The 16,252-nt window shown below is 50.8% G+C and overlaps 1 protein-coding gene across 7 annotated transcripts in view; it reads left to right on the top strand.

The window, feature by feature from the left end:
* The window catches only part of ABCA4 (ATP binding cassette subfamily A member 4), a 140,641-nt gene that overhangs the window by 105,886 nt on the left and 18,503 nt on the right, over window positions 1-16,252 (top strand). For all 7 annotated transcript variants that reach the window (XM_072968177.1, XM_072968183.1, XM_072968176.1 and 4 more), the window contains 10 exons: window positions 346-444; window positions 1,240-1,426; window positions 5,270-5,364; window positions 6,899-6,931; window positions 8,476-8,581; window positions 8,708-8,782; window positions 9,038-9,207; window positions 10,849-11,026; window positions 14,685-14,800; window positions 15,860-16,007. In XM_072968177.1, the coding sequence (XP_072824278.1) occupies window positions 346-444; window positions 1,240-1,426; window positions 5,270-5,364; window positions 6,899-6,931; window positions 8,476-8,581; window positions 8,708-8,782; window positions 9,038-9,207; window positions 10,849-11,026; window positions 14,685-14,800; window positions 15,860-16,007 (1,207 nt within the window). The remainder of the gene's footprint in view (window positions 1-345; window positions 445-1,239; window positions 1,427-5,269; window positions 5,365-6,898; window positions 6,932-8,475; window positions 8,582-8,707; window positions 8,783-9,037; window positions 9,208-10,848; window positions 11,027-14,684; window positions 14,801-15,859; window positions 16,008-16,252) is intronic.

Here is a 16,252-nt window from a genome sequence, read left to right on the forward strand (position 1 = left end):
GCCCTCAGAAGGAAGTCGATGTACCTGCCACTTGGGCAAGGTGATCCCAGGTGGACACCCAGGACTGCCAGGAGTGAGGAAGGAGAAAGTGAAAGTTGGGCGAGTGGGTTGAAGTCCCGTCTTTTTGAGGCACAGACATGATGTGCCATCAGACCGCTGGGCATGTTCAGGTCGCCTACCCCCTTCCCAGGAGACCTGTAACCACCGCACGGCAGCGTTCTGTGCCTCATGTACATGCCTGGAACCTAGCAGCCATCCGGCAGGCATTTGCTCAGTTGCATGTTGGCTGCTTTATACGTCTGTCCCGGTCACGTGTCCATCGAGTAAGCCCCTCACTCTGTCTAGCATGGACCAGCCGGACAGCGAGCGGCTCGTGGCACTTGCAGACGTCCTCGTGAACAAGCCAGGCTTTGGCAACCGATGCCTAAAGGAAGGATGGCTTCCGTAAGCCCCTGTGCACCCCTGCCCTGACACCAGCAGCTGCCCCGGGAGACACCAGTGGTGGGGGCCGGGTGGCAGAGTTGGGAGAGACCCCATCTCAGTCCTGCCCTGTATTACCCGAACACTTCCATACCCCTGAGCAGCACTCACCCATGTGCAAGGGTGTTCTCTAGCCCTCAGGAAGCCCCCCCACCCATCACTGGACAGCACTATATTTCTATAATTCTCAATATAGAAAGTTCCACACTGAGTTGATATATGCTTCTTACAACTTATTTGAAAGGAATCTGAACAGGGGAAGGAGGGACAAAGGGATGTACTGTAGTTTAACTGGACCTAGGATGGCATTAGTTACATATATGGCCAACTTTCAATTATTGCTTTAAGTGGAGAGAAGGGAGTCACAGAGGGCAGTTGAAATCCACCAAAAATCCAAAAAGTCCAATGTAATTTTAACTGCTCCTCTCATCCAGTCTTTTTCAGAGTTATTGATAAGGATCAAAATAGACAAATTTCAACTTCCTCCTGTATTTCTTCTTTCAACAGCTAGAGCTGCCAGCAGTTAAAAGGGAGCATAAACAGACAAACTCGATCAGCTTCCCCAGCCCCATAGCTAGCAACAAAATCCTCGTCCTCATTTTTCTCGAGCAGCAACTAACCTCCAAGAATAGAAGAGAATGTGTGGGGCTGAGGAGAAGGAGGAAAGGCTAAGAAGGAGGGTTGGGGGCTAGTTCCCATTTTTAGGGATTTTTATCAACTTTGGCTCTGACTGTGGAATGTGTTCTTGTCCCCTATAAGGGAGTTCCCCTGTGGCAACTCAACCCCCTGGAAGACCCCCTCTGTGTCCCCAGACATCGCCCACCTGTTTCAGAAGCAGAAGTGGACAGCAGACCAGCCCTCGCCTTCCTGCAGGTGCAGCACCAGAGAGAAGCTCACCATGCTCCCCGAGTGCCCCGAGGGCGCCGGGGGGCTCCCGCCCCCTCAGGTACCTGCACCCCTGGGGCGCCCGCGGCCCGGCCACTGCACCTCCTGACTTCCTAGCCAGCTAATGTTTCAGACTGACAGTTAATCGAAGGACTAAATGAGGGGCTTCCCAGAGGCTCAGTCACAGCCACCTGGGGGAAGTCACTGCCCAAAAGCTTCATTTCATCAAACACTTCCTGTTTGATCCAGTAAAAAAAAAAATCTCTTTACATATTGAAAAAAATACATACATTATGCATGTTCAGTATAGAAAAATTAGAAAATACAGACAAGTCAGAACAAAAAATAATCGTCCTGTCACTTGGGGATGACTACCAGTCTCCCTTGGTTTCTATCCATTCAAACAGGATTAAGTTCAAAATGCTGCCCTGAAACTGCTGTTTTCACTTAAGAACATGTCAGGAACCTACGTCCACGTAAACAGATGTACATCGACGTCACCATTTTTAATGCCTGTAAACTATCCTACAGTTTGGGTTTATTTTGTTTAACGAATCTCTTGGACGTGAGGGTTTTCAGTTTTTCTCCATTATAAACAGCATTGTAGCATCCATCCAAATGCACGCTTATTAATAGTCTTGATTGGAAAGCTTGCTGTGTGCTGTGTCATTAACATGCACACACACACACACACACACAGTTAGCAACCTACGTTTTGCAGGGACATCAACAGTTTTGGCTTTGAGCAGCATCCTCTCTTGGGAGTTCAGAACTCATGCTATATCACAGGAGCCTCTCACATGGGTTTCAGAGATAGTGAAAGGAACCAGAAAGTCTCACCTTGTCTCGGGTCGATCGTAGGCCTCCCAGCTGACTTGTGCTGAGCTGAGTCCGACATGGTCCTCTCTTATGATTTGCCAGTGAATGAATGATGCCCTGAAAGGCAGTGTGGCAAGTGGTACGAGCACTGGCTTTGGCGGCGTCAGAGAGCCATGGGTTGGTGACTTGGCCTCTCTGAGCCTTAATTTATAAACTGGGGACAACTGCATTTATTTTTTAACGTTATTATGAGAATTTAATGATATAACATAGGTAAAGAAGCTGCTATTTAGAAATAGATTCTACTCCAGTGACGATAGCCTCAGACTAACAGTGGATAAAAATAGGACACAATCTGTTTCTCTCGTGTGGAAGTGGATGCGGGTGGCCCATGGCACTCGGGTTTGCTGCTCCTTTACCGTAAACAGGCCTCCACCTTGTTGGCTGAGATGGCAGAGTCTGCTTCCCAGGTAGCAAATGGAAGAGATGGTGCAGAACAAGGGAGGGCGAAGTGTGTGGATACACTGTCCTGCAAGGAAGGTCCCCAGAAGCTACCGCGCATCACGTTCATGGATACATCACTGGCCAGAACTGAACGTCAAGGGAGACTGGGAGCTATAGTCTTTATTCTGGGAGCCTTGACCCAGAGAAAAGGTCTGCTCCTATGGCCTATGGCGGAAGGCAGGGCTGTGATGTGGGACGGCTGCATTTTGCCGCAGCGTCGGTCACAGGTGCCGCCTGTAAATGATTCCGTGCTTATGTACATCCTGTCTTTCTCTTTTTTGATGCTGAAAGCACATACCTTTCTATTTCTCAAGCAATATATTCTCCCTTTGTGTCATAACTCAGCCACTGCAGCATCCTGGGGGCCCCAGAAGAGGGACTCAAGACCTTGCCCCAGTTCTCTGTCCCCAGAGGAAGCTTTGCTTCTGTTGGGTTTGCTGAGGGCAAACCCTGTGGCTGCTTCTGCTCAGACCCATCCGGCATTAGAACAGTAAGGCTGTGACTCAGGACAGTGAGCTCTTGGCTGGGGCAGGGAGGAAGGGCCAAGCGCAGCTGCATGGGGACTCGTTCCTCAGCAGCTCCTAACTTCAAGGCTGCCTTCCCGCTTAGAAATGTATTTTCAGTGGTTAGTGCCTGGCCCTTGAGGGATAACCTTAACAGGCTACTCTGGCCGAAGTCCGGTCAAAAGCAAGTCAGTGTCTGTGAGTCTGTCGCTCCTGCCTTTCCTCGCCGTCATTCATGCCCCTCTCGGGGGCATCGGCACTGCAGCTGCTCTGTGGATGCGTGAGTGTCTCTCTCGCACACACACACACTCATGCTCACACCCACGCACCACACTCCCTTACACACGCTCTCCCATTCAGCCTGGGAAAAGGCCGGAGGGCGGGCTTGACTCAGGGGCAGGAAATTGTCCTTGTCTAGAAAACGGGGTGGGGGATTTAGTCTCCTCCCTTCCTGTTCTAACATTCTTTGCACGGTGTTGGGTCCTGAGGGGGCCGAGCTCCGTCCCTGACCTCTACAGTGCTTGCGGACTAGGTGGTAGGAGTATCTCACTGGACAGAATTTTTAGAAACTAGTGTCTCATACAGTCCCAGGCCCCAGCAATTATTCCAGCCTAGATCCCTCCAGGGCAGCTTGGCAGCTCACCTGGGCGCTGTTTTCAGCTGGAGAAGCAGGTGACAGAGCAAGGGAAGCAAGGCTAGGGTCAGGCAGATGGAGGCTCGCCCGAGGGGGCAGGTCAGCTGACCTTCCCGAACCAGTTCCTCCACCTGTAAATTAAAGCGACAGTTCCTCTTTCACAGGGATACAAGGATTAAGGGAGATAATGTGCGTGGAGCATCATTTAACACAGTGCCTGGCACACAGTAAGCGTTCGTAGATGCTAATTCTCCTCCCAGTATTAGAGAGGAGGGTGAAGAAAGGGAACCGAAGAAGGAAGTAAAATGGGAAAGGGTGCGGGAAGGAGAGAGACCCCACGTAAAGATGAAAGGAGTGGTGTGTGATGACGGTGGTTTAACACCGCCAGAAATCTCCTCGGCTGCCTCTGGGTGACACCCTTGACACACCAGGTTCATGATGAACCAGAAGCGAAGCACTCTGCATTCCCAAATTTAAAGTGACATTGCCACCTGGAGGCCAGACTCAGGCCCTTCTGAGTTCTCTGCGATCTTTTGATTAACTCGGAGTTCTAGATGTATTTGGGGAAATGGTTTGTAAATTGTAAGGCACTGTTTGAGTTTTCACTCACGTCACAAATCTACCATGTCAGCTATATTCCAGCTAAGATTCTGGGTGCGGGGGGCACAGTAGCTAACAAGTCCCAGAGTGTCCTGGCTCTCACAGAGCTTATACCACACAGCGGGTAATAGACAAAAACAAGCAGATCAGTTGGAACGAAAACTTCAGGCAGAGATGAAAACGCAAAGATGATACAATATGTGACTAGAGATAGAAAGTACTTCTCTGAAGAGGGAACTTTGGGCTGAGATTTGAATGATGCTAGTTAGCCACGTGAGCTTGTCCTCGGAGGACACTCCAGGCAGAGGGAGATGCTGCCGAGCACAGAACTACAGCGAGAACGAGGTGTGCCTCCGAGAAGCAGAGGGTGAGGGAGGCTGCGGAGGGAGGGGGAGCAGTAGCTCAGCCTCGGGAACGAACTTGGATCTGATCCCAGGGGTATGGAGTGTGGTCAGCACGGCCGCGGGGTGTTCTGATCGACATAGTTAAGGCTCAGTCTGGCTGCTGAATGGAAAAGGGACTGAGGAGGGCCGGGTGGGGTCAGGGAGACCAGTTTGGAAGTGGCGGCTTGGGCTGGGGTGACAGTGGCAGAACTGGAGAGAGGCAGATGGACTGGGGATTCATCCTAAAGTTAGAACTGTCCCATCTTGTCAGTGAAGCAGAGAAAAGAGGAAGCCGAGGTGGCTCCCACATCACTGCTGTGGGAACGAGGGAGACACCAACGCCTTGCTCAGTATTGGCCCCGTGTGTGATAATTTCTTTGTGTATAAATAATTTTTGGAGAAGAACAAGTAGTTTCATCTCAAATTCCAAAGTAACTAACGCAGATATCTCCTTGCCTCAGAGGATGCAGCGCAGCACTGAGATTCTCCAAGACCTCACGGACAGGAACCTCTCTGACTTCTTGGTGAAAACGTATCCTGCTCTTATACGAAGCAGGTAAGAGGAGACCGTTTCACACTTTTCATCCTGGCTCCCCGTGGGAAACACTGAGTAGGAGCAAAGATAGTTCCCTCTCGTGACTTACCAACAGTCAGGGATTTCCTTTTCCTAATTTGAGGTCCTCATACAGTAAAAAAAAATAGGCAATTAGGCCTCTACAGTACAATGCAACTTCTCTTTTTAGTTGAAGTGTAGTCAGTTACCACGTGTCAATTTCTGGCGTACAGCACAAGGTCCCGGTCATTAATTTTGTTTTGTTTTTTGTTTTTTGTAGTCCATGCAGTCAAGTTTAACCCATGCACTATTACAAATAAAATAAGAAAGGATAGAATTTGTCCAATAATACAGCCTCATCTTTTAACTAGTTAAGAAAAAGAGATGGAGTTCGGAGGGAAGAAGGAGAGGAAGGGGAAAAGGCAGAGGAAAAAGAGATGCAAGAGGGGAAGTAAGGAGCAAAATGGAGAAGGGAAACAGCTAGGCCAAGATAGGAGAGAGGCAGCAGGGTGGTGTCTGCTGGAGTCCCGGGCGGGGCACCTGTCACCCTCTGACTGTGCCGTGCCGTCTGGGTCGCTGCCCTTTCATCTCGCAATGGATCCTCCCAGCTCTGCCGCTGCCCTCACCAAGCCCACCCGGGGCTGGGGGGACCCTGCTCCAGCAGCCCCATCCCCGCACGACAGGCACACGCTGCAGAGAGGATTGCGCGGACCCAGGCCCCTGCTCTCTGGGGCTTCAAAATAAAACACACTGTCTAACTTCAGTAGTGTTTGCAGTTGCTTCCCCTCCCAGCCCTGAACACGGGGTCAGCAGACTCAGTTAGCCCTAGTCCACTGTAGGTGCTGAAAGCAGCTGCTGGGAAGGCAGGGCCAAGCCCGCGGTCAGCGCAACGTAGGACGCCGTCCGAGCACAACGGTCAAAGGAGTGTGCACAGAATCGATCCAATAATGCAGTAAACAACCATCATCCCAAACCTGGCTCTGGGCAGCAAATCTGAGACACAGAATTTTGGGTTTGGGGCTTGATGACAATGGTGGTTCGTGGACCTGAACTCTGAGGGCTGGAGCTAGTGTCTGCCCGTTTCCTATTTTGTAATTTTGCCCTAATTGGCTGGAAATTAGTTTCTTAACTTTGGGCTAAGAGTAATTCATAACTTCCCCCAGGTGTGCAGGTGACTGTGAGGGTCTCGTCGTGCAGAGTGGAAGAGGGGAGGGTTGCAGCCCTCACTCCTCATGGGCGTGGTCACTGCCATGTTTTCTGGGTCCAGATGATCTGACAGATGGCCTGACAACAGGGCCACCCAGAAAGCCCAGAGGCAGGATGTGGCTTGAAGAGCCAGGAACAGAAGACATGAGTCCTTTCTCCACTTGTGTGTTCAGACTCGGTCCCTGGGCTGGAAGGTTTCCACGTTGCTTGGAGATCAGGAAATGCAAAAATGCCCCTGAAGACTGGGATGCCCCAATGAGTGTTTGGGAAAGAAAGTTAACGCTGTTGTCCTTCTTGTGGCATTCACTGCATGATTTCTTTTGGCTTTCAGCTTGAAGAGCAAATACTGGGTCAACGAACAGAGGTAAGAAACTATTTTTGTAAGAAATAAAAATCCCAGGGTTCTCTGTTTAAAATAATTGCGCATAGAAAAGCCACACCTCAAGCCATGTGGATGGGCTGTTCCGTATGTGCTCAGGAATTCATGAGACCTGTCTGGAAGGATGTGTAGCTGCCGACACCCAGGGCCCAGAGGTGCTCGGCGGTAGATCTCCATGGAGGACATGAATGAAAGGTGGTGTTCCCCAAAGAGGAGTTCCCCGCACTCTCACTCCAGGGAGGGGCTAAAACCTCCAAGCCGGCAGCAGTTAGAGCAGGAGGACGTGTGACCCAAGCGCTGGCGCTCCGTGGCCCGTTCCTTCTAAGCCTCGGGGGCTGTGGCCCAGCCCCAGACTCCCTCTGTTCCTGAGGCATCCTGCAGGCTCGGGTGGTTCCCGAGGCTTGCGAATCCCCCAGGGATGGTCTAGGATGGGCTGGCCTCCCAGGTATCCTCGGACACAGGGCCCCTAGAATGAATGCAGGGCTTCTGTTGACTTGATTTCCTGGGCAGATTCTAGACCATGCTAATGAAATCCAATCTGAACCGCTCCCTGGAGGGACGGGAGGGGGCCTTAGCTGAAGCAGAAAGATGGGAGGAACAAGGTGAGTTCCTGAGAAGTGAAGTCGTCCTCCTCTGCCTTGCCCAGCGAGCAAATTAATTTTGCTTGTCGAGGAGTTTGGCTTTTATGCTGCCATGGAAGGGTTTTAAGCCAGGGAGTGACATGCCCACAGGGTTTGAGTACCACCCCTGGAAATTTCCAGAGCAGCGAGGAAAATGGGTTAGAACAGGAGAGACCTGAGGCTGGGATCCCACTTCAAGACCAGAGCAGGAGTCAAGGCGGGGGTGGTGAGCGGCACCGACGGGCACGGCCGGACTGGGCCGGACTTGGTGGTGGTGAGCCCAGCACACCAGGAGCACCTGCAAAGCACAGAAGGGCACAGAAGAGGAATCACTGGTAAGGGTTGGGGAGAGTCAGGGAAGACTTCAAGGAGAAAATGGCATAGGACAGATGAGTGGGAAGGGCACCTGGGGAAGCTAGCAGCCCTGCGAAGGCAGACTCAGAGGCAGCCTGGACCCCTGGGGGCGCCAGAAGTGACTGGTCATGGCTGGAGGGGGCCCCTCTAGGTGAGGCTTGAGGAGGAGTGGAGCTGGAGAGGTGGGCAGACACCAGCTCAGAAGGGGTCAGGACTACCCCTGGAGGTGATGAGGAAGCTGGTAAAAGTTGGTTTGTGGGGGAGGGTAAAGCTCAAGTGGTAGAGCACACGTTTAGCACGCACGAGGTCCTGGGTTCAATCCCCAGTACCTCCTCTAAAAATAAGCCTAATTACCTCCTCCCCACAAAATAAAAAAAAAGCAATACTAAATAAAATGTCTCTCTTGAAGTTGGTCTGTAAGGTAGAGCCGTGTTGCTGGATAGCCCAAATGACCCCTGCGAAGCACACGACTCCCTGCGGAACTGAGCTCGGCAGCCGTGAGGCCCCACACACGGTTCATGGCACAGGTCTGAGTGCTGCTTGTTCCCTTGGCAGGTACGGAGGAATTTCCGTCGGAGGAAAGCTCCCAGGTCTCCCCATCACTGGGGAAGCACTTGTTGGATTTCTAAGTGACCTTGGCCAGTTAATGAATGTGAGCGGGGTACGTAAACAGACTGGAGATTCGATAGAACTTCCGCTGTGCCAGTTATCGTGAAATAGAAATGATCCCGGGTGCTAAAGGGAGGCGGGGGGGAAACCCTCTTGCTTGCTTATTATGATTTTCTAGGGCCCTGTCACCAGAGAGGCCTCTAAAGAAATGTCTGCGTTCCTTAAACATCTAGAAACCGAAGACAACATTAAGGTACTAGCCCTGCAGAACCTGCCCTAGAGCTGAAAACTCACATGAGCTGGTTTTTCTATTTTTATGTTCCCAGCTTAATTAGATTCGGTCCCTCCTCCTGTTGAAATCTGGCCTGGAATGTCTCCCAGCTGCCAAAACCTTCCGCCTTCTCACATTCTTTTTCCTGCGGCTCATTTTTTCTTTAAACAGCACCGTTAGGGCAGAGTCCCCCGGGGGGGTGGCAGAGGCTGATACAGCCCTGTCTCCGCCCTCTAGGTGTGGTTTAACAACAAAGGCTGGCATGCCCTGGTCAGCTTCCTCAACGTGGCCCACAACGCCGTCCTCCGGGCCAGCCTGCCCGCGGACAGGAACCCCGAGGAGTATGGCGTCACTGTCATAAGCCAGCCCCTGAACCTGACCAAGGAGCAGCTCTCAGAGATCACAGTGTAAGCCACTGCGGCCCCAGCCCCACAGCGTTCTTGTCACCTCCTCCACTCTGAGCGCCCCGGGAGCATTCCCACTAACGCGAGCTGCTGGGCGGGATGGCAGGCTTGCTTCATCAGGCACACACGAGCGTTAAGACCTCGCGCACCAAACTGCTTGGCCATTGTTTCTGCTCGGATGTATTTGGAAAGCAAGCATCCATTTGGTTCCGTTCCCTTTTGGCTCCTGATGACACGTTGCTCCTGGAGCTTACACAAGCATTCTCCTTTCCAGTATGCAAAATGACTGCCGGGAACTGGGAAGTTCGGTAAATCTTTTATTTCCCAGCAATAATGATCTTAGACTCCTGGTAATTTCCCTCTGACGGTCAGGCTTTGGAGCTGCTGACAGATCCTTACCTTCCTCAAGCCTAGGCTTGGCTTCAGGCAGTGAAAGCATCACTCTGTGGGGTTTGTAGGATATTTGCTCTGTTCAAAGCCTGCATTTGGTGGGAATGCCTTTGTTAACACAAACTCCGTCTGAAAGGCTGTGAGGGGCCCCTTTCCCATCCTGGTACGTATACTCAGAGTGCCCTGACCCCTGGCCCCGAGCATGCCCAGCGTCAGGGTAAACTTGGGCTCTGGGCCTGTGGGGCCTTCCTCGCAACGCCCTGTGGGGCCCTAGACTGAGGAAGAGCAGTCTGTCCTGTGTTAATCCTCACTCAGCCCAAATTTCTACACCTCCTGTCAAGCCTCTTGAATACGAAATAGGAGTCTTCTGTGAGTATAAAAGTAACATATGAAAGAGTACACGTTCATTAAGATACACAGAATAGAGTTTTAAGAACTTATTACCTATAACCAGACACGGTTTAGGGTATTTTCTCTAAATGTTTTCGGGTTTTCCTTCCAGTCGTTTGCGCCAATCTTACTGCATGTGTGGGTCAAGCTATCTGTGGTTTTAACAGGGCAGTGACTAGCACATAAGGTGTCTTTGCCCCTGGGACTCGGTGAAAGGTGCTCCTCTCTGGAGGTGGGCACTGTCCCACACCAGGCGCCACGGCCTGGGTGTGAAGTTCGGGCTGGATTTCGGCCCACACTTGCCGCCTTCCCAGATGCTTTCCATCCGATCCAGGAAAGAGTGAATAGGGCCAAACTCCTGTATAACCAGCCTTTTCATTCAAATTTACATTATAAGGTAACATTTCCCTACATTACGATGTGTTTCTTGAATACGTGATTTAACAAGATGATTTACTTCTCTTAAAATTTTATTTCTTTTCCAAGTCTGTATGGCTGTCTACATAAAACATTCAAGGGTATCCATAGACAAGTTATTCGAATAAGAGCATTGTACTGTTTGAGATTAATATAAAAATCCCTTTCTATGCACAATTGATAAATAACTATAAAACGTAATAAAAAGAAATTTTATCTACATCTTTATATTAAACATATTTGATAACCTGGAACAGGAAACCCACCAGTATCCACTTAACCTTGATGCAGTTTGATTTAGGTAGTTGAGTGGGACAGCGAACCTTAGGCTGAGGAAGGGGCTCCTGGAGGCCATCACCTGGGTATGGAGAGGCCTTCCCAGAGCCTGGCTTTGTCCTCCTCCTGCCCCTCCTTCACCTCTCTTTCTGCGTCTCCTTCCTTCTGCAGCCTGACCACGTCGGTGGATGCCGTGGTGGCCATCTGCGTGATTTTCGCCATGTCCTTCGTCCCCGCCAGCTTTGTCCTTTATTTGATCCAGGAGAGAGTGAACAAAGCCAGGCACCTCCAGTTTATCAGTGGAGTGAGCCCCACCACCTACTGGCTGACCAACTTCCTCTGGGACATCGTAAGTGCCACATCACAGCATCTCCGTCACCTCCGTGGGCCGAAGAGGGCGGGCCTTTGTGGGGCTCTCGTACAGCCCGGGCTGCTGGAAGGCGCTGTGCCAAGCGCCCACCGTGGGGGGAGATGCGGGGCTCAGCTTAGTGGCTGCTGAGTGGGGGCTCTGCACGCCTGCACAGGGGCCTTCTGACCCACCGAGTAAGCTCTGCACTGCTGGCAGGAGGCTGGCCTTCCGGGGAATAATCCGGAGCTGAAGCAGTAACAGCGAGAGGTCCTCCACCCTGCTCCCTCCTCTTAAATTTTGCCCCACCCTTAAAGGGGTAAAAATGGGACACCCCCCGCCCCCACGGTAGAGTTGCCAGATAAATAAAGAGCACCCAGTTGAATCTAAGTTTCAGATCAAATAATGAATAATTTTTAATATAAGTCTATCCTACCCACCCCCAAATATCGCAAACTGACACTAAAAAAATGTACTGGTTGTTCACCTGAAATTCAAATTTAACAGGGCTTCCTATACTTTTATTTGCTAAATCTGGCAGCCCTGTCCGGTGGCCTTATTTTGCTTTCCCACAGTAACCAGGTCTTCACTCTATCAGATTAGCTACCACTGTAGGGGACGCGAGGGAAAAATTACTCATCAAGTCAACAGCGGACTATCCCTCTCACAACCTGGACTGGCGGGGGAGAGAGGGGCCAGGGCGGGTTACCTTGTGACGGGTCACAGGGTCAAACTGAATTGACAGCAACAGCCTCGTTACAATGGAGCAGGGGTCATTATGGCGCCAACTCCAGGCTATCCTGGGCGTCTTGGGAAACAAGACGTTTTGTTTTATCTCAACATTCTAAGACTAGCGCGAGTCTCCACTTCATGTGATGATAAGACCGATCCCACGATGGAGACCAACACAGACAACCTTCTCCACTAAGGTTTTTCATAATGATGGCAAATATTAGGGTTCATGAAGGCATGATTTCTTTTATCTTACTCAGCTTACCAAGCAGCCATCACTTAACAAAACCAGAAATCATTAGCAACAACGAATTTCCCTCTCTCCTCTGTCTACGAGGTAACACTTATGAACACGTAGGAGGAGGTCAGAGCCAATAAGCCTCATGCTGGACAAGAACGTTGCTAGCAGTCACCCCGCTGGCCCTGTGCTCTAAGCACAAGAGGAGCTTGGCTCACCGGCACTGGAAAGCTATTAAAGTGCTGGATTTTGCATTCTACTTTTTTTTCAAAAAACAAAAAACAGCATTTACATTAGAGGCTGACCCATGTGTGTGCCTAGCTAAAGACAGAGGTCTCTGAGCCTAAGGAGAAACTGATGGACAGAGAGCAGTGAGAATTTTATTTAAGGGTGTGTGTGGTGGGGGTGATGCTAGCAAGGTAGACACCTGGCATTCTATTGAAGAGTTAGGAGACAGTGAACATGATGCCAGCAGGCTTCCTGATGCTCCAGAGTTTTAAGGCTGGCCTGGAATCTAAACCCTAACACCTATAGAGTTGGAGCTTAGCACCCTCGTAAGCCAGTGACAGAGAGATAACATATCCCTAGTGGTCATTGTTGAATAAATGAACAAACCTTTATTGTTTATATCATTCACTCAGCACATATATGATGTTTTGGGTTCTTTTTTTTTATGTCACCTGTTTTTCTTTTAAATTTTGAAACAATCACAAACTTACAGAAACATTAGAAATACAGTTCAAAACCTTTTTTGTGAGCCATCTGAGAGTAACTTCCTAACAAGTGCCCCTTCATAGACATACACACACACACATGCCCATGCACATGCACACACACAAACCAGCACCTCCAGTGTGCACCCCCTGCAAATGAGGACACACCCCTACAATCACAGCACAACTGTCAGCATCAGGGAGCTGGCACTGACACGTCACCTCCATCTAATGCCCAGACCCACTCAAGCTTCGTCACTTGACCCATCAAGGCCTCTTACAGAAAAGGCTCCAACTCAAGAGTTGCGTGTTGCACTTCGTTGTCCCGTCTCTTCAGTCTTCTTCAGCCTGGAATGGATTCTCAGTCTTTCCTTGACACTCATGACCTTGACACTTTTGAAGACCCCAGGCCAGTTATTTTGCAGACTGTCCCTTAATCGGGTTTTGCCTGAGGTTCCTTAGCTTTAAGCCCTGGCAGCAGCTTCATGAAAGGACGCTCTGGTCTCACCGTCTCCTGTCAGGTAGCTTCCGGTTTCAGTTCATCCTATTACTGGTGATGCTCACCGTGGTCACTTGATTAAGATGCTATCTGCTGAGCTTCTCCACTGTAAGGTTACTCTGTTCCCCTTAGAGTTAATGAGATTTGGGCGAGCGGTACTTTGAAGCTATGTAAATACCCTGTTTGTTATCAAACTTTCCATTTATTTATTTATTTATTTATTTATTTATTTATGCCTGTATGGAGTCATGGTTTCTGGGTTAATCAACAGATTGCAGTCTGATGCCATTCTTACTTTTTTTGGTGCTCAAATTATCCCATTTTGCCAGTGGGAGCCCCTTCACGCTGGCTCCTGTGTCCTCTTGACTTGTGCCCCACACTCCGTGAGCACCTCCATGTACTCTGGCACAGCAAGACGTTCCAAGTTCATCCTGCACCTCCCCCCAGCTCTACCCTGGAATCAACCGTCTCCCCAAGGAGCTCTGGTTCCTTCCAGTGGAAAATGTCCCTCTAAAACCAAGATCTAGGTGTTAGATATGGTCACTGCCACTGGGTATCAGTGGTCCCAGGACTTCTCAGTACAGAGAACTGGGTGAGATATGCATGCATATACGTGGACACACACATTTACACCGATACTTCTCTGTCTGTCTACACACGGAACAAAACATTCACTAAAACCACTAGTTCCAACCCAGTAACACAGGCTCAGTCTGGTTTTCTGTCTTTCCGTATCTGTAACTCCCTTCTCCAAAAGTGAGAAACTGGCTTCTGCTGTCCCTGACTGATTCACCTACCTGAGCAACCACCTGTATATAATAAGTCCCCCATCTCGCCCTCATCCCCTCCCCTGCGTGGACCCTCCTCTCCACGTGAGGCCCTCCTCGTTCTGCTTGGGCTCTGACGCCCCACAGGGACACCCTCCTGACCTGACTGGGGCCCCAACACCCCACACCAGTCCGTCCGCACGAATGCCCCCCTCCCCCCCTCGGGCTCTCGTCCTTCTTGGGAGCGTGTGGCTCTCCCCCGCCCACACGTGGCTGCCCTCCTCTCCCTGTCCGTCCTGGCGGCTTTAGGCCTGGATCGCGTAGGAAGAGAAGTGATGAAAGGGAATCAACTGTTTGACCTTTGTGAGGCCAAGGACTACATGTTTTTCTGAATTCTGGAGACATTGCTTAGAAAGTAGAGTCAGGAGGATTTGTGACCAATCAGAGAGAGAGAAGGGGAGATCAAGTGGAATTTTATAATTCATTCTTTCAAAACATACAGCCTGGAGGGTCCCAGTGGAGGGAGGTGGGGGTGGGGTGGGGTAGGAGGACTAAGGACAGCTTAACACAGGCTTGCTAGCCAAGAACTGCTCAAATAGAATCAGAACCCCAAACCATGAGTGCTGGAGGGGCCTGGCCCCGCCCTCGTTTTCCAGAACAAGAAGCAGAGGTTCTAGAGGTGAGGTGCGTGCTCCCCTCCTCTCTCCGCCAGATGAATTACTCCGTGAGCGCGGCTCTGGTGGTGGGCATCTTCATCGGGTTCCAGAAGAAAGCCTACACGTCTCCAGACAGCCTTCCAGCCCTTGTGGCCCTGCTCATGCTGTACGGGTGAGTCCTGTGGGCCAGCAGCTAATGCTGCCGAAAGAGGAGCCAGAGAGGGGCCTGCCCTTCCGGCAGAAGACCGGGCTTCCAGGGGTGAGCTGGGCTTCTAGCACCCGGCAGGGTCTGAGGATGCTGGCCAGGAGTCCGTCTGGTTTCTGTTCTGACTCCACACACAAAGGTATTCCTGCAGACCGGTTCCCTCGGGGTCAGTGGAGACTCCCCACATGGCCTGAATATTCATCTTCTTCCACTTAAACTGTGACCTGGTGGAAGTGTGGGAATCCATCACTCCCCAGTTCCTCACCAAGCTCTGAGTCTGACTCATTGTGGCCAGTCTGTCCATCTCAGTGTTTCCATCTGTCCCGGCCAAGAGTTATTTGCACATAGAAGACTACAGCTGAAGAGCTGCTCCTGGGTCAGAGCCAGAGGCTAGCACAGGAATTAAATCCAGTAGAATTATAGAGCAAAGCATGCAACTTACATCCAGTCCCACCAATTGCTGTATGTGTAACTGTGGACAAGTAATTCACCCCACCTGGGCCTCAGTTTCCTCATCCGTAAAATGGAGGTCATGATACTTGGCCCTTCCTGTAGGGGGCAGTGGAGTCTTGCCAGAGCATGGTCTCCATTCACCTCTCTTGAAAGTGGGTGAATTCAGGATTCAGGAGCCAGCGTGACTGTGACACATCAGCTCCAGCGAAGTGTAAAGATGAACCTGTTGGGACCTCAGCCTGGCTTTGCTGATCCAGCCAGAGCGCGAAGCATGGCAGGGTAGACAGTGCTCCTGCGCGCTGGATAAGGCTTTATACTTTACAAAGCACGTTCACAGCTACCATCCCATTTGCTCCTCCCAAACCTCCGTGAGGTGGTCAGGGAAGGCACCGCTGTCTCCATTCAAAGATGAGGAACAAAGACCAAGAGATGGAGTATCTTTTTGGTCCCCCTGGGACTCTTGCCAGTTCACACATATCACTCCCTGTGTGAGGGGAACGCACTATGTCTAGGGGCACAGCAGGTGGAATGGAAACTTGAGCTCCGGCCGCTGAGTTGTGTCATTTCACACAGGTGGGCCGTCATCCCCATGATGTACCCAGCCTCCTTCCTGTTTGATGTCCCCAGCACAGCATACGTGGCCCTATCCTGTGCTAACCTGTTCATCGGCATCAACAGCAGCGCCATCACCTTCATCTTGGAATTATTTGAGAACAACGGGGTAAGCGTGACTTCCTTGGCTTCTTTGTTTGATTATCAGGACACAGGAGAGGATGCGATGGTCAAGCAGAGCGAGGGACAAGCACCATGTCTGGACAGTCTTCGTATAAATGAATGTTGCTTCCCCCTCTCCTTTCTCCCTCCTTCCCTTCCCTCCTTCTTTTCTTTCTTTCTTTTTTTTTTTTTTATTCTTCACGCCCCTTGTTCATTTGTGTGCTCTGAGTGTCATGGTTTCCTGGGCTCATG

Source organism: Vicugna pacos, chromosome 9 (genome assembly GCF_048564905.1).
Source record: "Vicugna pacos chromosome 9, VicPac4, whole genome shotgun sequence".
Lineage (NCBI taxonomy): Eukaryota > Metazoa > Chordata > Mammalia > Artiodactyla > Camelidae > Vicugna > Vicugna pacos.